Source organism: Herpailurus yagouaroundi, unplaced genomic scaffold (assembly GCF_014898765.1).
Source record: "Herpailurus yagouaroundi ecotype Mexico unplaced genomic scaffold, PumYag 184, whole genome shotgun sequence".
NCBI lineage: Eukaryota > Metazoa > Chordata > Mammalia > Carnivora > Felidae > Herpailurus > Herpailurus yagouaroundi.
This window is the reverse complement of record NW_024412415.1, coordinates 29920920-29945122: the sequence shown is the minus strand read 5'-3', so window position 1 is coordinate 29945122 and position 24203 is coordinate 29920920. Positions and strand designations below refer to the sequence as shown.

The 24203-nt window shown below is 53.4% G+C and overlaps 1 protein-coding gene across 1 annotated transcript; it reads right to left on the bottom strand.

Moving 5' to 3' along the window:
* Positions 1–227: 227 nt before the first annotated feature.
* PLEKHO2 (pleckstrin homology domain containing O2) lies at positions 228–24203 on the bottom strand. Its single transcript, XM_040492977.1, has 6 exons — positions 24074–24203; positions 17726–17875; positions 13401–13517; positions 7145–7249; positions 5483–5581; positions 228–3182 (listed from the first exon to the last, which is right to left on the bottom strand). The coding sequence occupies exons 1-6, from the start codon at positions 24083–24085 to the stop codon at positions 2178–2180; spliced, it is 1488 nt and encodes a 495-aa protein (XP_040348911.1). The 5' UTR covers positions 24086–24203; the 3' UTR covers positions 228–2177.

Sequence of the window (24203 nt, the reverse complement as noted above, 5' to 3'; positions counted from 1 at the left end):
CTTAGCTCCCAGCCTATAGAAACATGTAGGTAGGGGTGGGGAGGGGGTAAAATTGGAGGGCCTGGCTGAGTTTAGCAAAGATGCAGCCAAGCCTATGGGAAGGAAGCACTAGAAGGAAGCTTAAAGGACCACTGATGCCACTGACCAACCACTGCTTACCCTCTGCTTCCTTGAGGCCAGCCCTAGAGCTGGTCCCCACACCAACAAACAGGCTTGCAGCAGAGAAGTTCCATAAAAAGGGATTTATTGCCAAACTTCAAGAAAGGCGCTTCATAAACAGAAGACATGGAATGCTATCCTCCTCAAGGAGGCAGGCCAGGCAGACCCTGCATATTCCCAATTCTTCTACCCCTCCCCTTGGGGCCCAGGTCACCAAGGCACAGGAATCCCATAAGAACCCCATAATGGCATTAGGTCACTGAGATGGCCCCAGAGCTACTTGCTCAATCTGGTCATTTATCCGAGGAGGAAACTGAGGCTCTAGTCCCTGGAAACAGGTGACTTGGCTAACGCCCCAGCTGGTCCAGGCTGCTGGTGGGGGAAAGCTGTTCCCCAAAAGAAGAGTGCAGGGGGCCATGTGACTAGGCACCTGATGCCATTCTTGCTTTCATACTGAAGGCAGATGGAGGGATAGGCAGACCGTGGCATGGGAGCCTCGTTTGTCCAAAGAGTGTAGTTTGAGAAGGCCCGTGGGGGCTCATGGGTCAGGACATTGCTGTTTACCTCCACCTCTGCCCAGTATAGGCTGCAGAGTGGATATCTGCCCCTCTTGATCCCTGGCCACTACCCTCAAGAACAAAGTAGAAGTACAGTAAAGAAGGCATTGACCTGTACTGGCAGGTCTCAGTGGGCACGACTGGTGGTGGAGCAGTGGGCAGAAAGGCCAGGACATGCAGCTGTGACCCTCCCTGTCCTCTTCCAGTAAACAAAAGTGCACATGCTAAAAACCCCCTGAGCAGGCCTTTCAGAAGCTGCTCCTACTCCTATAGGTCCCAGGGAGAGTGGCCGTGCTTCAGGGCCTCTGCACCTAGATGGAGATTGGGTGTGTTCCCAGAGTCAGGGACAAGTGCAGGGAGAATTGGGGTGGAGGGGAGGCGACAGATAGGGAGAGGCCCAGGCTGCGGGCTTGGACCAGGAAAGGGACAAAAGGAAATGCCCCTTCCACTAGGAAGTTCAGGAAGAGCAGTCCATCTACGGCCTGAGCCAGAGGGGAAGAGGGGAAAGGGAAGTGATTTCAGGCCCCAACATACCCCCATCAGCATCCAAAGAAATGATTGGGATGTTGGGCCTGTTTGGGTTCAGGAGGAAGCATAGAGAGCCAGATATAAATCCCATCTGGGGAGGCACAGAAGTTGAGGTGGCTTCTCCTCTGAAGGTTCATTTATAATGAAGTAGGTACAGGATTTTCTGGTGTTGACCTCAGAGCCATTCTCGGGTTCACCTCTACAGGAAATGTGCAGGGCTGGACACAAGCTGGTCCAGGGGGAGAGACTAGACTGGGAGACCCTTCTAGTTCTTCCTCTACCCTGGAGTCCTCCAATCACAGTTCACCAGAGAGGAAGGCCTGCAGAATAGGAATCCCACACAGATGCCTTCCACCTGCCTTCACAGGCCCTGGCTGCATTCCAGGTCTCACTCAGCTGACAGAAAAACCTATAACTTGGACCCAAGGCCTTGGCAGCTATTGCGAGTAGGTGGGTAGGGAGGGCTAGTTACGGCTCAAAGCTGCCTCTGCCATGATGCTCTCTGCCCGGGAACATCTGGATGTGGGAGCTGTGGAGGGGTGGGGAGGAGGGGGGGCTCAGCTGTGCTCTATTCAGAAGTCAGGAATGTAAACTACTGGGGGTGGGAAGCAGAGATGATGCCACCCCCAGAAACCCCAAGTGCCATGCTAAAGCCCTGGGGCAGTTCAGAACAACCATGCAAGCAACCAAGTGTGTGCTCCCTGCCCGAGCCCAGAAACTGGGCCAGATAGTCAGATAGTGGTCCTGGGTGGCTCCTGGCACCGTTGGCCAGGGCAGGGCAGGAAGGATACCAGGAATCTCCATAGTTCCTGGCCATACCCCCAACATGCCTGATGGCCTTTCTACGGCCTGAGCAGAAGCATGTTTTTTGGCAGGGCTGGGCTTTGATGGACTGGGTTGGCTAGGAGGGACCACACCCTGGCCTGGCAGGCCCTAGGGTGCACTTCTCCGGTAGAGGGTCACCAGCTCTTTCCGCTTTTCCTGTAGCCCAGGTGCTTCCTGGCTCATCTCTCCCAGATCTCTGATTTCCTGCAGGGCTTGGGTGGCCTGCCTCAGCTGCTCCACAGCCTGGCTGAGCAATGTCTCAGCGCTCACAGGGGCCGGCTCACTGCCCAGCACCTGGTTCAACAGTTTCTCCGTCTGTTCTGAGGCCACCTTCACCTCCAGCTGGGCCCGATACAGCCGTTCTCCAGGCTGCCGTGGACGCCGGGGGCCTTCCCCAAGCAGGTTCCCCAGGGAGGAACAGCGGGGATGGAAATGAGATGGCAGGTCCCAGCAGGGCAGTGCTGTGGACGTTGTTGCATCCTTTGGGGTTGTTTCTGGGATGCCCGAGGCCTGGGGTGGATTGACGGGCTCCAGACTGTCATCCACGCCATTCACTGACATCTGTGCTGGATCTGGGGCTGAGGTGTCAGAGGCTTCAGGACTCTGGGCTGGCCCAGAAGCCGCCATCCCACTCATGGAAGCTCTCAGTTTCTCTGATAAGATCTTGGGTGGGGGTGTAGGAGGCTTCCCACCCTCCTTGGGCACAGCCTCAGAAGCCTCAGAACAGGGCACCTGGAGTTCTGTACTCTCAAAGTCAGGGGCGTCCTCGGGGCTGGGGTTCTCCCAGCTCACCTTCAGTTTGTCAGGCAGGACCATGCTGGGGGTCTGCTCAGGGCCACTGTCCTCCTGTACTGGAGTCTCTGAGTTTGCTTGGTGGGACTCAGAGCTTGCTGAGACAGGGGATGGGGCTCTCTCCCCAGCAGGAGTCTCCACTCTGTCACTGAGGCTGGTGGTCTCCGGCAGTGGGGAAGGCTTGGTAGGAGGCATAGGGGGCCTGAGTGTCTCTTGGGGCTGGGCTGCATTGACATCATTGCTGGGGCCAAACACTGGCGGCCCACTATCTGGCACGTCGAGGTCCAGGCGCGAAAGCCCATCAGAAGCTGCATTGGCTACCTGGTAAGGGACAGTATACAGGTGTCATCTTGGATGACTGGCATTTGGATCTGTGCCCACCCATAAGGTACTCAAGTCCTCCCATCCAGGCTGCCCAGGCCCCCAGCCTCCCACTCTCCACATCCTCTGCCCTGGCTTCCAAGGTCACATGATTAGATGCTGAAGTGATTCTCTGATGAATCCTCTCCTCTCCCTCACTCCCATAGAACTCCCTGTTTTGGAATCACAAGCCAGGTCAGAGATAGGTTGTCGTCTTGGTGCCCCAGCCTGTGAAAAAGACTGCTTTTTAGTGGCAACTGTACTGGTCTGGGCAGCAAGAGACATGGCTCCAGCCCTGTTTTTGACCCCTTTCTGGCTCTATGGCCTTGAGAGAACTCCCATCTGTGCAAGCACCCATCCAGGGGGGCAATGGGACCAGGACTCAAACACGGCCTCCCAAGTTGTCTCGAGCCCACTTACTTCTGCTTCCCCTCTCTGGAGACCGCTGTATGATCTGCCAGCCTCACGCCCAGCCCTCCAGCCCACATCTCTGCAGCCTTTGCCTGCCCAGCTGCTCAGCAGCCAGTGCCTACTCTCCTCATGCCGTCAGATATGACCCCAGACACAGGCAGCCCCATACCGCAGCTGACCGCCAGAGAAGAACAGCTGCACTGAGTTGGCAGCTGCCCCGCACCTGGCCCGAGGGACCTACAGAGACACCCAGCAGCCCCACGGTCATGGAGACCCTCCCAAGGAGCCTCAGAGGCCCCGGAGCAGGGCTGGGCAGGAGGCCTCTCTCAAGGTCCCTTACAGTGGGGGTCTTGGCTGAGAACCCCACTCCCATTTACCACAGGGGATCTGGCCAATACATACACTTGCTCAGTCACTGGGACAGGAGTGCCTCTCTGAATTCTTCTCAGGGGGTCCTTCTTCCCAAGACTGGCCCTTCCCCAACACATAGCCCTCCCCCTCGGGCATTCCCTTTCTCTCTGGCTACTTCAGGCATTCCCTCTGTGGGCTTTATTCCCTCAGCTGACAGACGTGTCATTTCAAAAACAACCAAAAACATTTCAAAAACAATCTCCCCAATGACCTCGGCCCCTTCCCTTCTCCCTCTTCCCTACCACGGTCCCCTTCCCTCTGGCACCCCCAGCTCTGCACCCCTTGGGAAACCTAAGCTGAGCCCTTCTCTGATGGGGTCACCGCCTGCCGCTTTCCCCAGACCTGCCCCTGTGACTTGTGGATGTCAACCTGGCTGATAACACATCCTGTGCCCTTCTCTCTCTGGAGGTGCCATTCACCTCTCTGGCTTTCTCTTCCTTGGCTGTCTACTGCCTGCGCCGCCCCCCCCCCACCAAATATAGCATTTGCCGAGGTTCTTTCCTGGCCTCCAAAATCTTTCCCCTCACCATCCACCCGCCATCAGCAACATTGGTCAAAAAAGGGCTCTTCCCTTACCCTCACTGTGCCCATAACTTCTCCCAATTCCTGGTCCAGGGCCTCCATTCGCCCAGTCAGGCTTGGGGCACCTCTGACAACCCTCCCCTTCTGTCTGGCCCACCTCCCCTAGCCCTGTATTCAGTGGCAAGCCCAGATGTCTCTTGCTTCCCAGGGTCTCTCCCATTGGCCCCTCCTGAGCCCTGGAGGGCCCACCTCCTCCCTTTTCTTCCTGGCCCCCTGCCTCTCTCTCCCTTAACCCAACCCACGCTACCCTGGGCATCAAACTGACCTCTGGAATGTACCCTCCTATCCATCCCATCCCCAGCTCCTGCACACCCCAAAGGGATGTATAGTCAAAGGGACTCAGCACGCCCTAAACCCTCCTGCCTCAGCTCAGGTCATTCCTGTGGCCAGAGAGCTCCCTCACATCAAGTGTGACAACTGAAGCCCTTCTTGTCCTTCATGGGTCAGCTCAAGTGCCAGTGGGCCCTCTGTGGTCTCTCTTGCCTGGCTTCTGAGAGCCCTCCTCTGTATAGAAATTAGTCATAACTCTGCTTGAAGCAGTCTGTGGACAGGTCTTTTCTCCATCTGGAAGCTGAGCTCTGAGAAGCAGGGACCAGCATCAGGGTCTTAGTGTCCCTTAGGGACCAACTCTGAGTAAGGGCAATGTGCAGACTCAATAAGCAAAGCAGGTACATCTACACCCCAAGCACATATAACACATGAGCCTCCACACACAGACACCCCATATACCACTCAGAAAGCCCCAGCTCCAAAAGTCTCCAGGAAAAAGGTGGCCCCAAGCTTGGCTACCACCCTAAGGAGCTGTGGTCCCAGGCTCACCTGACCTCCTACCTGTCTAAGCTGGGACAAAGTCTTACCTCCTTCAGGTGGACTCTTGTAGGTGGCCGGCGCCGCTGGCCCCCACGCACCCGGTCCCGTGTCACATGCTCCAGTGCACAGCTCTTGTCCACTTTTACCTGGGAAGAGGGAACAAGGTTAGTGCCCAGCAGGCCTTGGGGAGAGGAAGAAATGCCCAGACATTAACCTGACTCAGAGGCACGGTCTACACCCACATCTTCCCTTTATAGGGTCAGGGCCCTACCTCTGGCCCTCTCTTTAAGGCACCTCCCTGTGTCTGGACCTCTGCTTTGCTTCCTGTCCCTATATTGTCTTTGTCATCTCTCTGCCATCTGAGGCTCTCCCTTTCTCTGCAGCCACGCTCTCTGCCTCAGTCTTCCTGCCTGGATATGGGCTACCAGCCCTTGCCCTTCAGTATACTTGCGTATATATACAAACAGCCCTGAGGCTGTTTTTATGCTTAGCTATGGGAGCAGAGAGAAGGCAGCCCATGATCCCCTGGTGCCTGCCTTCCAGAAAATGGACCCAGTCCTTCTCCCAGGTCCCTTGGGGATAGCCCAGGAGAGAGCAAGGCCTCTGCCCCTTTTGGGCCAGCGTGTCTAGAAGACAGCGTGTCTAGAAATCCTCTCTGATGGTAAGGAAAGACAGTCAGGAGTAGTTGGGAAGAGTAAATAAGATTTGCATGGGAAATCCAGACTCTGAACCCCGAAGTAGCTTGTCCTTGATGGGGAGTATGGCTAAGACTCTTCAGCCCTTAGGTCAGATTCAGAGTCAGGCCCACCTTGGGTGGGGATGAGGGTGAGGTTCAACTGTCTCTGTTCCTGACTGTTCCACCAAAACTGGGCTGACATCCAGCCCATGTTTCTGGGGCCTCCAATACCTACAATATGCTCTATCACCCCTCACCCATGAAACGGGGACAGTTTCTCTAGCTAGTGAAGGGCTGAGCAAGATACAGTCTCATAAAACATGACATAGAAACCACGGCTGTGAGTCAGGAGACCTGGGTGTTAAGAGGGACTTGCTTGGGAAGATTCCTCCCCTCAGGTCTTAGGCTTCTGCAATCCAAGGGGTCAGTTTAGGTGGACCCCAGGTCAATTTTAGCTCAAAGAGCTACAAATCCATGATGTCAGAGACAATCCACCCTAGGAGATCTGGCCCCATGGGATACCCTGCCTACCTCAAACCTAATCACAGCCACTGGTGCTAGAGTCACACTACAGTACAGGGGGCTAGGTAGTCATTGCAGACAGATGGGGAGGCCCAGGGCCAAAGCCAGCCCAGCCTGGACTTTACAGCCAAACTGAAAAGAGAGCTTTCAAGCTCTCAGACACCCCCCGCCCAGACCCCTCTGGCCTGGGCCCACCTGCTGTTTTCAGCTGAGGCTGGGTTGGAAAGGATGCATGGCTGCCACCAGTTAAATTCTACTCTCCACCTATTCACTTTTTACTTTAAAACAAATTAATTTCCTGACACCTCAGTTTCTTCATCCTTAAAATGAGAACACTCTGAGGGGTGTTGTGATTAAATGAGGTAACAACAGTAGATGTCCCAGTGTCTGTAGCATAATCTCAGGGTTGTCTGAAGTGGGGGGGGGGGGCGGGGGGGCGGGGCAGGATCCTCTCTGAGATCACACATGGTGGGAAAGGAGACACAGAGCCATCCATAGGACTGCATCACACCTCATCAAAAGCCTTGTTCTTGCCTCGGTTGATCCCTTCATTGAGGGCTTTGATCCAGGATTCCTTCTCCTCCCCACTGGTTGCTTGAAACTTGATGTCGCTGACCTGCAGGGGACATGGATGGGGTGGATGGCAGATGTTTAACAGAGTTCACATTTGGGGTCTTAAGGAAGTTTCCCATCCCAGATCCCAAAGTCTGTGATGGCACAGCTGGTCAGGAGCAAACTGAAATGTCCCCCCACAACAGGTCTGACAAGGGGCTTTGGGGGAGGGGAGGAGATAGATCAAGCAGAGAAGGGGCTGGCTCTCAGCATGATGCTGCCAGAGATTTGGATTCAAATCAGCCTTGCCCTGTGGAAAGAGCCAAGATCTGGTCTTATTCCATGTGACTTCCCCAGACCAGCTGCCTGTTTTTTCCATAAAGTAGGAGCTGTCCCAGTCTACATCCACACCAGGCTGAGTACAGTGACAGAGGTGACGGGTGTGAAGGGTGTCCATTGGTGAAGGCCCACTGGAACCAGGGCCACATGCAGCTCTCCAGAAGGCCCCACACTCAGCCCTGGCCAAGTGAAAAAGTCCCAGGGTATCCTTTCTGGCCTTGAATCATAGGTTGTATGAGAGAAAGGGCACTGAGGGTCAATTTCAACCCCCTCATCTTACAGATGAGGAAAACAGAGGCTCACAGATGGGATGAGACTTGCACAAGGTGACATAAAGTAATCCCATGACTCAGGACTCTACACCCCATCCCACCCCAGGCATCCCTTCTCATCTCATGCAGGAGCTCCCAGTTCTTACATTAGAATCAGAGAGGGGTACCTAGCCAGCTCAGTCGGTAGAGCATGTGACTCTTGATCTTGGGGTTGTGAATTCAAGCTCTATGCTGGGTGTGGAGATTACTCAAAAATAAAAAAAAAAGGGGCACCTGGGTGGCTCAGTCATTTAAGCATGCTGGGTGTAGAGATTACTCAAAAATTAAAAAAAAAGGGGCACCTGGGTGGCTCAGTCATTTAAGCATCCGACTTCGGCTCAGGTCATGATCTAGCAGTTTGTGAGTTCGAGCCCCACATTGGCCTCTGCTGACAGCTCAGAGCCTGGAGCCTGCTTTGGATTCTGTGTCTCCCTCTCTCTCTGCCCCTCCCCTGCTCACACTCTGTCTCTGTCTATCAATAATAAATAAATGTTAAAAAAAGAAACTGCTTAAAAAATAAAAAAAATTGGGGGGCACATGGGTGGTGCAGTCGGTCAAGCATCCTACTCTTGATTTGAGCTCATCATGATCTCACATGATCTCACATGATCTCTGTGCTGGTGGTGTGGAGCCTGCTTGGGATTCTGTCTTTCTCCCTCTCTTTCTACCCTGACCCTCCTTGTGCGCACGCGCGCTCTCTCTGTCTCAAAATAAATAAATAAACTTTAAAATAAAATAAGGAACACCTGGGTGGCTCAGTTGGTTAAGCATATTACTTCGGCTCAAGTCATGATTTCACAGTTCGTGAGTTGGAGCCCACGTTGGGCTCTGTGCTGGCAGCTCAGAGCCTGAAGCTTGTTTCAGATTCTGTGTCTCCCTGTCTCTCTGCCCCTCCCCTGCTTGCACTCTCTCTGTCTCTCAAAATTAAACATTAAAAAAATGTTTTTAATAAAATAAAATAAAGTAAAATTAAATTAAATTTTAATTTTAAAGTGTTTTTGGGGTGCCTAGGTGTCTCAGTCAGTTAAGCATCCGACTTCAGCTCAGGTCATGATCTTACAGTCTGTGAGTTTGAGCCCCATGTTAGGCTCTGTGCTGACAGCTCAGAGCCTGGAGCCTGCTTTGGATTCTGTGTCTCCTTCTCTCTCTGCCCCTCCCCCGCTCATGCTCTGTCTCTGTCTCTCAAAAATGAATAAATGTTTAAAAAATTTAGGGGCGCCTGGGTGGCTCAGTCGGTTAAGCGGCCGACTTTGGTTCAGGTCATGATCTCGTGGTCCATGAGTTCGAGCCCCGCATCGGGCTCTGCGCTGACAGCTCAGAGCCTGGAGCCTGTTTCAGATTCTGTGTCTCCCTCTCTCTGACCCTCCTCCGTTCATGCTCTGTCTCTCTCTATCCCAAAAATAAATAAACGTTAAAAAAAATTTTTTTTTAATTAAAAAAAAATAAATGTTTTTAATCCTAAAAAAAAAAAAAGAAGAAACAGAGAGCAGCTCAGAGAACCCCCTCCCTGCCAGGATCCAAGATCAGACAAGAATTGGTAGAAGGAGCAAGACCACACAAACAGAGGGACCACTTTGCATGGCAGACACAATAGCAGTAGGTGAGTTGGACATAACACTGCTTACAGCTGGCTGACCTTGAGCCTTAGTTTCCTCATCTGTAAGGAACCTGTGAGGCACCACAACCTGCCTCATGGAGCTGTGAAGACCAAATATGTATCTGAAGTGTTGACTGTGGAGCTGGGCATAGAGTGAGTGCTCAGCAATAGGCATTATCACTGTTGGGGGCTCAGGTGGTTAAGTGTCCGACTCCTGATTTCAGCTCAGGTCATGATCTCACAGTCTCTGAATTCGAGCTCCGTGTCAGGCTCTGTGCTGAGAGTGCAGAGTCTGCTTGGGATTCTCTGTCTCTCCCTCTCTCTGTCTCTCTCCCGTTTGTGCACGCACTTGCTCGCTCTCTCTCTCAAAAAGAATAAAGAAAAAAAAAAAGGAATTATCACTATTGCCTTCCTTCTGACAAAAGAGTCCCGGTTTCCTCATCTGGGTAAAGGCATAAAGCCTAACCCAAACAATGCTGAGGGAATTAAACAGGACTGATGCCAGGGTCCCCGCACACAGTAGGTATTCAGTAAATAGTTACTGAATGAATGAGCCAGTAAATGAATGAACTGGCCCAAAGTTCCTTCCCTTGCCCCGTTTTTGGGTCACTGCCCACTCTGACCTCAAGATGCCCTAGTTCTTTGTCGGGCGGGTCGCCAACGTGCCCATCCCCCACCCTGGTGTTAGATAGCGCCTTCCCTCCGGACACCTTCAATGTTATGTAACACCACAGTCTGCCTGGCCCCCGCAGCATCCTCGTTATATAACTTCTTCCTGGCTGCTGCCGCCTCCTCCTCATACAGGGCCCTGGGTCCCACCCACCTCCCCATGCCAGGCACAGCCAAATGCTCATTTGCATGACCAGGGTAAATTCGATCCTGGCAGCAGATCTGCAGTTAAGTCAGAAACCCCAGGGCACCTTGGCAACTGCCTCTTAGCCCAGGCATCAAGGCTGCAGGGGGCTCAGGGAGGGACGGTGGCAACATCCAGGCTCTGCAAGGGCCTACCCAGCCCTGTGATGGGGACTGCCAGAAAGGCAGCCCAGGGCCAGCCCCTTGGAGCCTAGCTGCTGCTCCTTCTTGCAGGCTCCGAGATGGTGGGGCCCCTGCTCAGTGGAGGATTCAGCATGCCGGAGAGCTGCAGAGGCATACCCTTGAAATCAGCCACAGATGGAGCAAGAGTAGGGCAGAGAAAGAGCACTGGCCTGGGAGTCAAGCTAAGAGTTCTAGTGCCACAAACTCACATTGCACAGGCTTATGCACTACTTGGGGCCTCAGTGGGACAAGATCAGAGGCCCAACCCAACCTGCAATCCTTCCCCAATGACCAGCCCACCTGAGGCAGGCCTGGGCATGGAAAAGGGGTCAGCCTGTGTTCTCTTATTTATTTATTCATTCATTCATTCATTCATTTATTTATTTATTGAGACGAGTGGGGGAGGGGCAGAGAGAGAGAAGGAGATACAGAATCCGAAGCAGGCTCCAGGTTCCTGAAGCAGGCTCCAGGTTCTGTCAGCACAGAGCCTGTCGTGGGCTCAAACTCACAAACTGTGAGATCATGACCTGAGCCAAAGTTGGATGCTTAACCGACTGAGCCACCCAGGCGCCCCAGCCTGTGTTCTCTTCTGCTCCCTGTGAAGGAGGTGGCTTCAGGAAGACCTATTGTACTGGCCAAAGGAACCCCCTAGGAGAGGGAATGCAAGGTTAAATGGGACCCAGTCCCACTCTAAGGAACCTTGTTATCCTGGCTGAATGAGCCAGGCATCCCACAAGGGGGACCAGAATGGGGACAAGTGGAATACCAAGAAGTTGTTCCTCTGGCCCCACCCCTGGCCCTATGTCCTAAAGAGCCACAGGCTACACAGGTCCCTCTCAAGCCCTTCCAAGAAGCCCTGGGGCACAGGCCCTGCTTGGAGTTTCAGAACCAACAGGACTGGCCACAGAATAGGCCCACATGGCCTGGGAAAGAGGGGAGGACAAAATGGCAGAGACGAAAAAAGTGGGAGGGGGAGAGAGGCAGCAGGAAAGAGGAACAGGCCAAGCTGGCCGAGACCAGCAGGGCAGCAAGGCCCAGCTAGGCCACCCTGCTTCCTGGCAGCGTCCGCCTGTGACCTCATGGCAGGGGTGTGGGGATGGGAGGCAGGGGGAGAGGGGCATGCAAGACACTGGCGTCTTTGTTTATTTGATTAGAGGCGGGGAAAAGGCGGCCTCAGGACCAGACAGCCAGGGTCATGTGACCTCCTGGCCAGCGTGTGGCCTCACTGAGGATGGGGAACACCCAGGGTGATAGGAAAGGAGGGTGAGAAGACATGGGAGACCTGGTGCTCCGGGCGGTCCACATCTGACCCTGCTGTCTGTATGAGTTCCTCGGGCGCCAAGAGTCAGGGAGAGCTGGAACTGGATGTGCTGTCCTCCCACCGCCCTGCAGCCCCCACAACTTGCTCCACAGACTCATCTCCCTGACTTATCATCCTGTTCCCAGAGTCACCCAGAGCCAATCTGAACTCTTGGCAGGATTGGGGGGTGGAAGGCAGGGTGTTGGCCAAAGCAGCTAAGAATGCAGCTGCACAAATAGGCCTCTCTGAAGGTAAGTCCCACACTGAGCTAGGCCCCACCCACCTAAGCCCACCATCAGCTGATTGTCAGAGCTGGGGAGAGAAGAACAGCACTGACAGAGGACAGAGAAGCATGACCCCATCTGCCTCACATCCATATAAGCTCACTCAGAGAGACACAAGAAGATCCAGGCAGACCCATGGTCAGGTGAACACTCACCTCTACATAATGTACTCTGCATGTCACTCACACACATACACAACTACAGTGCCTGCTCAGAGAGGAACAGGCAGGGGCTAACTGGCCTGAAAGACCAAAATATGGCTCTCCTCTTCTTAAGAGCCCTAAGCAGCAGATGTCAAGTGAAACCTGGGCTCAACCCCCAATTCCCAGAGCTCCACAGTTGTTTCTGTGCTCCACCCACTGCAGAGTAGGACAAAGGGTTAGTAAATAACGCACCACAGCCTCCTCCAGGGCCCCAAGCCCCAAGCCCCAGCACTCAGAGGACTTAGGCTCCTGGGCCTTAAAGCTGGGGGAGAACAGAGTAGCCTCCAGCAGGCCCAGACCAGATGCTCCCCAACCCCCAGCCTCTGTGACTCAGCCTGACTCTGCGAGGCTCCACATGATGTGCAGGGGTTGGGACGAGGCGTGGCCCAGCTGCAGATGGGCGCGAGCTGGAAAGAGGTGCTGTACATGCCTGCCTCAAATCTAAACTCTCTCCTGACATCTGTGAAACTATACCATGCATCAACACCCACCCAGACTCCCTGCCAGAGAAATGTGCAAGCAGCAAACATCATCTGCATACACAGCATGTCCCAGGGGGAGAACCTCCCAGGCAAGAGACTTTCTCCAGCTTCAGCCAAAAAAGGAAAGTGCAAAGGGAAGAAAGCTGGGGGGCCGCAGGTCTCTGAGCACTGAGTCCAGGACGGAGGCAGGATGGGTGGCCCACCCAAGAAGGCCTGAGATGAAGTGGAGGCCATAGCCTTCCCTCTGCCCCAGACTGTATCAGTGCTGCAGGCCTGGTGGGCTGAAGGCCTCAGTCCCCAGCCTTCCTGTCTCAGCCCCTGTGCCTCATGTGTCCAGGAGGTGGGGAAAGGCCAAGGACCCCACCTCCAACTATAGCCTGGGAAGGAGACCCCAGTGCCTGGAAGGGGAGAAGGGACCAGACCTCAAAGCAGTGCCCCGAATGCATCTCCTATCAACCAGGCAGTGGGGAGACTCCAGGCCAAAATGAGCAAAAGGTCTAACCTGTGGCAGCCTCTGGGTTTGAGCCTCAGCCACACTCCAGAGACCCTCCAGGGGCTACATCCAGGGACCTGGCCTGCATTAGAAAGCCTTCCAGGGGTGATCTTCCCAAACCAACCCAGGTGGACCTGGAGGAAGGTCAGACAGCAGTGGGCATAGCCCTACCTTGTTCCCCGGGGATCGCTGCAGGATAAAGCGGTGTTTACGCTTGAGGAGGGCACGAAGGTCCTGGCACTTCTCATAGCTTCCCAGCTCCACTGTCTCCACACACTTCTGCTCGTCCTGGGGAGGGAGATAGAGGGGCCATGAACTAGTGAGAGCCAGATGCACCCAGACCCTCCAACACCCAGGCCCCACTGCAGACCCTGATCTCAGTCAGTGAGGGTATCAATCCATCAGAAGGCAACCTTGAGCTGCCAATCAATCACAAGATGTGGTATTCAAACCCCGGCAAGTAGACAGTGTTCAGTCCATGCTTGCTGGAGGGAGGCTCAAGGCTCAGCATCCACATGAGAAATGGGGCAGCCAGCCTGGAGGTGGGTAGCGGGGCCGACTCAAATGTGCCTAAGGCCAAAGGAAGAAACGGGAAGCTAGAGAAGCCTGCCTGGCGGTCCATGTAGGCCCGGAGGCCAGGCAGAGATTTGTGGAAGAGGCAGCCTGGAAGAGGGAGTAAGATATCACAAAATGAGAGGAAAAAAAAAAAAGAAAAGGCTTTCCAGGCAGAGCCACAGAGGGAAGTTTGGGGCTGCATGCCTGCCTTTACCACAATGATCCTGAAGTGACTTCCCCACTTGGCATCTTCCTCTGCTGACCCCTGGCTAGGTGAAGAGGCCACTCTCTGTGGCCTACACAATGAAGATGGCAAGGGTTTCTTCAAAAGCAATCCCCCCACTAGCCTGCCACCCTGAGGCCTCATCACTAAGAAGACCAGTGGCTAGAACAGTGGGCCAGCCTCTTCTAGGCCACCAAGGACACTGGCAGGGCTGCCTTCCTGCCCAATAGCCCTGGCACTTGAGTATTTTCTCCATTTGGGCTCCACCTACCAGGTGCCTCTCCAGCAAGCTGCCTGGGACAAGCTCCCCAATGTTGGTCAGTTGCTTCCTCTTCCAGGGGAGACCCAGATGGAACAACTTCTCACTGTGCTGCATTCTCACCCTTGAGCATCCAGGGAAGAAGAAGCCAGCCCTGGGGGTGGGAGTTAGAGGGGAGAGCTGCCCTAGATGCTGGCCAATAAGTTAAGGACATGCTTGCTACTGGACATCAGTCAGAGAGCCAGCAAAAGCATCCCCAGGGACTGCGTTGGTGCTCTGCCATTTTGGGTGGAATATCTGGGAGGCAGTGACTCAACTGTTTGCAGAGGAAATGCCCTGATTTCCCTCCATGATCCTGATTTCCCTCCATGATAATCTGCATATTTTAAGAAACCCTGACACTTAGCAAGCACTTTTGCATCTCTGATTCTCCTGAACCTCTCAATCACCTGAAAGCCCAGAGCCCCAGAATTGACCTCACTGTATACAGAAAGAGAATGAGGCCTGGGGGCGAACTGATTTGCCCACGAAGCATGGACACAAATGCAAGGGGCAGAGCCAAACTCAGACCTATATCCTGATGCCCAGGCCGGAGCTCTTTCAAGCACACCACACTCCTCCCAGCCAGTCAGAGGCTTGGTGATCAATGCCTTAGCAACAGGTTGCTCTATAGTAGTGGTTCTCTACATGTAGTACCTGGGCCAGCGCAGTAGCACCACCTGAGAACTTGTTAGAAATGCCAATTCTCAGGCCCCATCCCACTAAATCATAACCATAGGAGAATGGACCTAACAATCTGACTTTTAGCAAACACCTCAGGTGATTCTGATGTATACAAAAGTTTGAGAACCTCTGCTTTACACCGTAGAATCTCAACCTTGTTAGCACCTGGGAGCTTTAAAAACCCCAATGCCCAGGCAACATCCCAGACCAATTTCATCAGGACCTGGGCATGTGGAACCCAGGCATCAGTATTTTTCAAAGGAAAGCTAAGGGTGATAACCACTGACCTGCTCTCTGTTTGGCCCCTCAAGGGAAGGAGAACAGACAGATGGTCAGGGTGGCCTGATCTTTCCCATCCAGGTTCAGTTAAGTGTCTTTTCCCATATTTGCCTCCAAGCATCTCTTTGCAGCCCCTAGTCTCCAATCCTTTTCAAGTTCCTCCACTCAACATGAAGACTAGTAAGATCCCGGAAACTCTCCCGCCATACCCACAAGCCTGAGCCCTGATGCTTTCTCTCCTCTGAGGTCCCCCATCCACAAAGCACCTGCCAGGAGCAGGCACCATACTAGGTTCTAGGGACACCGTGCCATGGGGAAGAACAGTCCTCTAACTCCCTGCTGGACATCTCTCTCTACCCTGTGCTGCATGTGTCTGCTCTCTTTTCTGCCCACATAGGACCAGTTTGCTGGACTGAATACCTGACTCAGAGTAAGACCCCAGGAAGTCCCCTCCCACCTGCATCCAGAGAAAGGAAGCTGCCTGGGGAAGGATGCCCAGTCCCAGAGAGAGTAGCTCCCCATGTGCAGAGGCCTCCCTCAACTGGACAACTAGTAGCCCAAATATACCCTCCTCTCTCTGAGAACAAAAAGTCAATCCATCCCCACCACCCGGCTCCCCAGGGTTGCCTGACCTGGGTCTCCTCTCCACCCGAAACGCTGAATCATCTGGCCCTTCTGCAGCTCAGAAAAACGGATAAACCAGCAGGCACTGGGCGGGGGCAGCATTTTTGGAATGTCAGCCTCACTGACAGCAAAGAAACAGCCAAGAGTCATTTGCACTCGCCTAGTTCCTTACATCAGAAAGAGGAATTGAACTAATAAGCATTTCTCAATTCCTACTCCTGGGCCAACCTCCCCCACCCCTGAGTGCAAAGTTCTTGAAACTGCACTGAGGTTTTTAATAGTGATTTTTTTTAAGCCTGATTTAGATGTTTCGTGTTTACGGGATGTAAAATCCTTCCTGCTTCCCAGCTGTGGCCAGGTGCAGAGACACAGCCCAGGACAAGTCGAGCAGCGCCTGACAGGCTGACAGCTTGGAGGCTTGTCACTCAACTATTACGGCAGCTGGGACTGGAGGAAGCTGTGACAACTGCCTTTATTTATAAAAATATCCCCCTGCTGCCGCCACAGCATATCCTAATTTGGCGACGGCAGCGGTTGAGAACATCTGGGGGGCTCCCTGCATAATTCATTCCCTTGCCCTCCTCCAGCTGCTTCTCTGACACCCCAACTCCATGAGCCTGGGGACTCACGCAGGAAAGGCAAGGTGCTTCTCAAAGTCAGTTCCTCTAAACAGTTAGATCTGGTTGCCCAACCTTTCTTGGCCTGGGTCAGTTATGAATTTGCCAAGATAACCTGAGGGATGCTCAGAAAGGATGAGAGGACAGGCAGAATCCCTCTTCTGCCCCCAGACCAGTTCTTCCCCATGTATTCCATCTGTCAGAGGCACACAGTGATAGCCCACTTTCAGTGGATGGGCCTTCTAACAGCCTCAGTCCCAGAACACAAACAGCATCCACAAGCAAAATTCATCTTTCCTCCTCAGATCTCACCTAGAGCTTCATCGACTCTTACTTAACACACAATTTTAACATCTTTGGTTGTCCAAGTTTCAAGCCTACTGAAATGAGTAGGGGCACAAGCCTGAGGGGGGAGCTGAGGTCTCTGAGAAGCACAAGGACAGCAGAAGTGGCGACTGGCACTTGATGTTAAAGGAAAGAGAAAAGCTGAGAAGTACAGTCAGGCAGTATAGGATAATCTGATGATAGGGGACTCTGAGCCACGAAGGAAAGACTCACTTTAGTCCAACACCTTCTGTTGAATAAGGCAGAGGATATTCAACATATTTTAGAGGATTTCCACCAAAAATAAGTTTCAGAGTTTACTCGCCAGAATCTATGGGTAGAAAGAGCACTGGATTTGGTTTGGGTCCCAACTCCTTCATTCACAGAGATGCTGAACAATCATTTGGCCACCTTGGGCTTCAATATCTCCCTCTATAGAATGTGATGTGATGACACCCTCACGGGACTACTATGAGCCTCATATGAGAGGTATGCAAGAACTCCAAACAAGCAAAGTTTTGGTTGAATGGAAGAAGCTCTAGTTTTCTGGAACACTCACTCATGTTGAACCTAGCCCAATGCCAAGGAGTTACAGTATAGAAGTACACTGAGGAGACACACACATTTCTATGTACATACACTTCAAAGGGCCCCTCATGCACGAGCCTGAGACTTGCACCTGGAAGTATCGTCCCCATACCATAGAGACCCAGAGAAGATCAGGCACTTGCCCAAGGACTCAGGTCTCAAACCAAATCCAGTTGCACAGCATGTCAAAAGTGGAGCAGGTGTTCCAGTCCCAGTTCTGGGATCCTTCTGCTCGCCTGGGCTGCCATCATCCCTTTGTCTCCTGCCCCAGTAATCCCAACCTCAGGGCCAGGTGAGTCCTTACCTCATTCTCATAGACCAGCAGCTGGGCCTGGCAGAGGAGCAGATATCGGTCTTTCCAAAGTCCCAGGAGGCCTCCACTGCTCTTCTTGATCCAGCCAGCCTTGTCGGCCATCCTCGCTCCCCGAGGCTTCTCGCCCCCTTCCTTCACAACCTGTAAGATAACAACAGGACATGCCGTGACAGCTGCTGACATGGGGTCACACAGTCCGATGGCCACACAAGGGATATGTCCCTCTGCTGGGTACCTACTCATATCATCCCACATGAGCTTCCCCACAACTCCCAAGGCAGGTATCCTTCCTTAATCAAGTATCAGAAATAACAGTAATAGAGGTGCCTGGGTGGCTCGGTTGGTTAAGTGTCCAATTCAGCTCAGGTCACAATCTCACAATTCATGGGTCCGAGCCCCACATCGGGCTTTGTGCTGACAGCACAGAGCCTGCTTCAGATTCTGTTTCCCTCTCTTTCTCCCCCTCCCCCGCTCACATGCACTTTCTCTCTCAAAAATAAATAAACGTTAAAAACAGTTATTAAAAAAAGAATTAACAGTAATGACAACAGCAACAACAATAATAATAGCAATAGCCACCTCAATACTGAGCCACGCATCATCCCATTTAAATGATATAACTACTCTGAGGTGGAAGCATCATTATTCACATGGTACAGCAAACTGAAGCTCAGAGAGGTACAGCAAACTGTGTGACTTCCCAAAGTCACACAGTGGGACAAACAAACCCAGAAGTCAAACCAGGTCTCTGACCCCAGGTTCTTCCAGCTCCACCATTCTGCCTCATGGATTCATTCAACCAGTCCACAAACGCTATACTGAGCACTGACAACGTCACTGGTGCTGGAGTAAGCAGGAAACAATAAAAATAATGCATCTCTGTCCTCATAGAGCTGGCGATGCAGGGAAGGAGGAGGTGAACAAACACCAGACATAAATACATTAAGGAGCATGAAACGCTATGAAGGGAACAGTGAAAGGGGCATGAAGAAGGGAGTGAGAGTGGACAGTGGGGGACCTGGCTCAGGTCTGGGTGGCCCAGGAAGGCGTCCCAGAGAAGGACCATTCAAGCAGGAGAAGAAGGATGGAAGGAAGCAGGCAGGCAGTGGTAATCTGCCTCTCCATCCCTGCCCGTCAAGAGAATCCATTCTACGGCTTCCTGCCCCAAAGCAGGGGGTCCTCTGCTCTTGGTCCCACCACAGGCCAGGACTTGTGGGTGGCCATCCATCTGGTAAGGGCTCCAAGGACTCTGCCTTCGACCACAGGCTGGTATAGGAGGTAAACTCGAGTCCTCTTCTCAGACATGGGCAGCCACCCTGGAGCCTCCAGGCCAGCCCTCAATTATCTACTTAGGTGGCTGGGTGTCAGGTACATGCCTTTCAGATGGGCTCATTTCACCTCTGGTCCCCAGCACCTAGCACTGTTCCTTTACACATAATGGGTGCTTGAGAAATATCTGTGAAATGAAAACAAAAATACACCGATTTGCTAACCACTTTGCTTCAGTGACTGGTGCCCACAGCAGTGAGTGTGAAGGAGAGGGTAAAAGAGAGGAGGTCAAGAGCGTGTCAAATCTAGAGGATGCTAGAAGGAAATTAGCACTGACTAATTTTGAGTACTTTATAATTTACATAAAGTTCAAAAAAGGGGCCCCAGTTAAAAGGAGCATGCCTCTCCCCAGGGATACCCTGTGGCCACAGCTGGCTTTGGAAAGACAAGCCCAGGCAGAAGACTGGTGAGCTGTCAGGGGCTGGGCAAGGGGCTGGGCACCTCCCTGCTCGATATCATGGCAAGGGAGCCCCAGCTTGGCTCTCACTGTGGCCCCACCCCTCTGAACTGCACACTCCAGTGGTTGAGAGTCTGAGCTTTTGACACCCAAGTCACACAGACCATAGGCAAGTCACTTAACCTCTCTAAGCCTCAGTTTCTTCATCTGTGAAATGGTGATAATAACAGAAGTTGCAAGGATTTTAACTCCATGAGGGCAAAGATTTTTGCTTTGTTTCATGCAATATCCCCAGTGCCTAGATAGCATCTGGCATACAGTAGGTACTCAATAAATGTTTGTTGAATAAAGATATGGCATATAAAGAGGTGCCTAGAATACCCTAAACTTGGGAAATGGTATCTGTCATTGTCACTGTTGTTGTCACTGGCATCCCTTCCAGCTCTCAGGGATGTTTTCCCTGGGCCTGGTTCAGAATTCGGGAGAAGGCCTTTATGGGCTTAGCTGCTGGGTCTCAGTACCCTAGGAGCTTTAGGAATGTGGTGTGCCCCTCAGCATCTCTCCCTAACTTGTAGATGACTAGAGAAGTGGGGAAGTCAGATGGTCCCAAAGTATCTTCCCAGATGGGAGGAGTGTGGAAGTGGGAGGCTTGCCTATAGGCCAGTTCTGAGCCACCCTGACCACAGTGAGAGGAGACTTCAGGGACCTTTGACAAGAAGGGGGAGGCTCTCACATCCTATCGTGCACCACTCCCAACACCAGAGACCCTGTATTCAGCCCCCATTAGCTACACGACCATGACTGGCAGGGGCCTCATCTCCTCAGTGAGCCCTACAGGCTGGCCCAGGCCCAGGGCTAGAAGGGAAGAATGGGAAACCCCACCCCACATTTCACACATCACACCCCTCCATCAGCAACTACAGTGGCGCTGTTGGCCACCTCCTCGGCCTGCAGACTCTCAGTGTCTCTTGCACAGAGCAGTAGGCACTGGTCTCCCACTGCTGAGCTCCAAGCTTGCCTCCTGCTTTTCAGGGGCCCACCCACCACCCCATGGGATCTCACACCCCTTTGTAAACTCCTTCCCCTTGTGACCTCCTAGGCCTGCCTCACCCACTGTCTGACACGTGAAAACTTCCTGTCAGCTGGAAGCTCCCAGGGGGCAAGGCTGAAAGCTTGTGCCTTAACCACTGTCCTCTCAGGGTGTAGCAGAGCAGTGCCCAGTGAATACTGGGACTGAGTTAGTAAAGAAGCCTTTAGGGCTGGGTGGGAACAGGGTGGGACTGAGGGGAGAAGGCACTTTGGGGATGTGGGGGGAAGTGACAAGGGGCTGGAGATGGCATGAACCAAAGCCCAGGAAGGGTCTCCTTGTCAGGAATTAGCCACAGCAACAGCCACCAAAGGGAGGCCTGGCTAGAGGCCAGAGTCCTGCTTGCCTGCTACCCTCCACCCTGCCCCTCTCCCTGCCCCTCAGACACTTCCACCAGGGGGCCTGGCTATGCCCCAGTAAGTTTTAATAAGTGGCCCCTCCTCTTGGCAGGGCTCACAGGGGAGGTTTTGTCTTGCTCAGCCCAGTTTCACGGCCTTCTCTCCTCTCATTGACCAGCTGACCACTGTTCTTCCTGTTTCACCCTCTCTCTTCCCACCCATCCTCACTCAGACCCTCCCTTGCCCACTGTGAGCAGCTCCTGAGGCACCCCTGAGCACCAGACTGGCTCCCCTTTGCTTGAGGTGGGAAGATCTCTGTGTCATTCCTTTAGGACAAGAAAGAAAAGAAAAAAAGAAAAAGATGTCAGGTCACCCTAACACTATGCACAGAAGGGAAGGGAACAGGTGGAAAGCCACAACACAGGCCATGGTGGAAAGACAGAGACAAGCAGAAGAAACCTTGTTGGCACCTCACACCACAGGGAGCTTATGACAACCTTTGCCCTTTAAGCCCAATGATGTGCTGACCAAACTCTGCTAAGATCCCACGATGTCAGAGCCCTGGGATGGGGTTATCAGAGAGGAAGCATAGACTCTGCCCTGAGGGAACTTGCAGTCTGAAGGGGGCAACAGAGACCCTACAAGGTAAGTCTTCAGTCTGAGGGTGCGGAGGGCATCCCCTGCTCTTGAGGGCCCCAGCCTTTTGGGAGAACATAGGACCTACCCGGAAGGAAACATGAGTCCCAGCTCTCTGGTGCAGTAGGGGTTTGGGGTTAGTTTAGGAAGTCCTTGCAGAAACTAAGGTTTTAGTAGGAGTATGAGGCAGGCAAGAGACACACACCTTGGCCCAGAGGAGAAGGGAGGACACAAAGGGTATCAAGAGACCCTTCATTCAACCCCTTCATTATGGAATGAGAAAGTATAGCCAGAAAGGGCAAGAGATTAGCTCAAGGTCACAAAACCAGGGCTGGACAGGACACTGTCCTGCCTCTCTCTAGATGGACGTGGACAAACGAGTTGCCTGGAGCCACTAGAGGCCGAGGCAGGGAAAGGCATGACTGAGAGAGAGAAGGTGGGGGCGGAACCCCAGGGCAGAAACAGGAAAGAAACCCTAGGTTCTGGGTTTTCAACCTTACTCCAGTGGCTGCAACAATATCCCACATCTGTATTCGCAGTTTTCAAAGCTTTTGCATGCATATCATCACATTTCTGGATTGCCCACCTCCCTCTTTTTGTGGATGGGGAAACTGAGGGCCTGAGAACTCAAATGGACAAATGCCCAGTGTCTGGACCCAAACTTCTTCACTAAGCCTCAGCCTCAGCTTGGTAGCCTCAGATTACCAAGCTATTGCACAGAGGAGGTCAGTGAAGCTGAGGGGGGTTGGCACTAGGGTAGCTGGGGCCCCCAGAGAGAAATGTAAGCTAGGGGGAGGGCTGCAAACAGCCATGTGGGAGTGAGGTGAGGCCAGCCTGAGGTCATGGGGCAGAGCAGGTGACTATGATCTAAGAGGTGTTTTAGAGAAACAAAGATGGGCAAGCACTGAGACCTAGAGAAACAAGAAGTGATTAGGAGAAGGAATGGGAGGACAAGAGTGAGGGATGCCTAAGACAAGGCAGGAGATAGGGAGCCCCTCTGTGTGGGAAGGAGGTGGGCAAGCCCTTAGATGGCTCAGGTATATGGGGAGCTCTTGGCATCTGGGAGTCAGTAAATGGCAATGTTAGAAACTCAGGACTAGAGGGAGTGCAGGGCTGGGCTGAGCTGGCCAGGAGACAAACCATTGGCCCAGGAGGCCCCAGGAGAACTTCCCTTAATTGGGGGCCAGAGCAGATCTGGAGATGGAGTAATCCTGTCCCACATCCTCTGGGAGAAGGGGAGGGGCCACAACCAGACAGTCTAACCCTCACAGCAGGGGCCTGGGGTGGGGGAGGGCAGCCCTACCCCTGTCAGAAAGAAACCACAGCAAATCATAGTGGCCTGACTTTGCCCCCTCCTTCCACCCACTCTGAGAGAAGGGGACACAATCACACAGGACCCAGGGAGGAGGCCAAGCCCTATATTTTATAGAAGAGGAAATGCAGGCTGAGAGGGGAAGTGACTTATCTACCATCCCACAGAAATGCAGGGCCTGGCCTGGAAGGAACCCTGACAGACAGTGGCCCCAGGAAATAGGGAGCTGGACACTGATGGGGACACGGGCAGCCTGATCCCCTCAGGGCTTTCCAGCTGGCCAGGGTTACCCCAAGAGTGAAGCCTTCATTTTTTCCCTCCATCTATCCAGGCAAACACATCCCCATCCCTTGGGCTGGGAGGGACAAAAGCTGAGATCCCCTCAGAGGACAAGAAGCAAAGTCCTTGAGACTCAGCAGGTCCCGGCTCCAATTTATTCATTCCACATGTATACATTAAGTGCTCACTGTATGCTTCGGTGATGGGGCTGATGGGAGAACTGAGTTTGCAATTCAAGGGCAGGGGTCACTGAGTGCCAGAGCCGACTCCAGATCAAGAGGGTCCTGAGGGGGAAGAGGGAAGCTCAAGGCTGCCCAGCTCCTCCAGGGAGTTGGCCCTCCCAAGGATGTGGGGAAGGTAGGGGCCAGGATCAGCCCCTATGTGGGCCTGATTCTGGGGCAAGGGAGAAGATAGGAGAAAGAGGATCACAGGGACTTATACAGGGAAGAAAAAGGCAACTTCTCCAATCCTCACCACCAGACACGGTCACAGACTCAAGATTCCTTGACACAGGGACTCCAGACCCCACAGACTCTCCAGGACACTCAATCTACCCCTTCAGGATCAGACCCCGCCGACACGGGGTGTCAACGGTAACCAGGTTCGAGCCCAGTTCCAGGCCACTTTCAGCAAGTTATCAACTGACCAGAGCCTCAGTCTCCCCCTCAATCCAATGCGAACTATAACAACCGCGATGCCCACAGCTGGTGTGAGAAGCCAAAGAGATAACGTAGAAGGATGTGACTGCGAAGTGCAGGACACGGAACACTACCCCCACCCCTGCTCTATCTGCCTAGCCTCAGCCTGGAGAGATGGGGGTGGGGTAGGGGTTAGGTGTCGGAGTCCAGAGAGAGAGGGCTGATCGGAACAAGGGCCTGAGCCTGCGACCCCAACAAATGTAAGGGTCTCGAAGACCCCAGCCCAGGCCCCCCCCCCCCCCCCCGTCTGGCCTGGCCCTCACCTCCTCCTCCATCGCGAGTCCGCAGAAGTCCGGCCGCTCCGCCGCTCACTCCCCGCGCCGCGCGGGCTCCGCCACCTCCATCCACACCCGGCCGGGCGGCGGCTCTCAGCGTTCTGTCCCGCGGGCAGCC

Bases quoted from the DNA above. Each gene is read 5' to 3' on its own strand.
- PLEKHO2 (XM_040492977.1), bottom strand. The intron at 5,582-7,144 runs GTGTGATGCAGT...CCCTCTTCCCAG, and splicing joins AGAACAAGGCTTTTGATGAG to GTAAAAGTGGACAAGAGCTG. The intron at 3,183-5,482 runs GTAAGACTTTGT...GTCCCTTACCAG, and splicing joins CAAGAGTCCACCTGAAGGAG to GTAGCCAATGCAGCTTCTGA.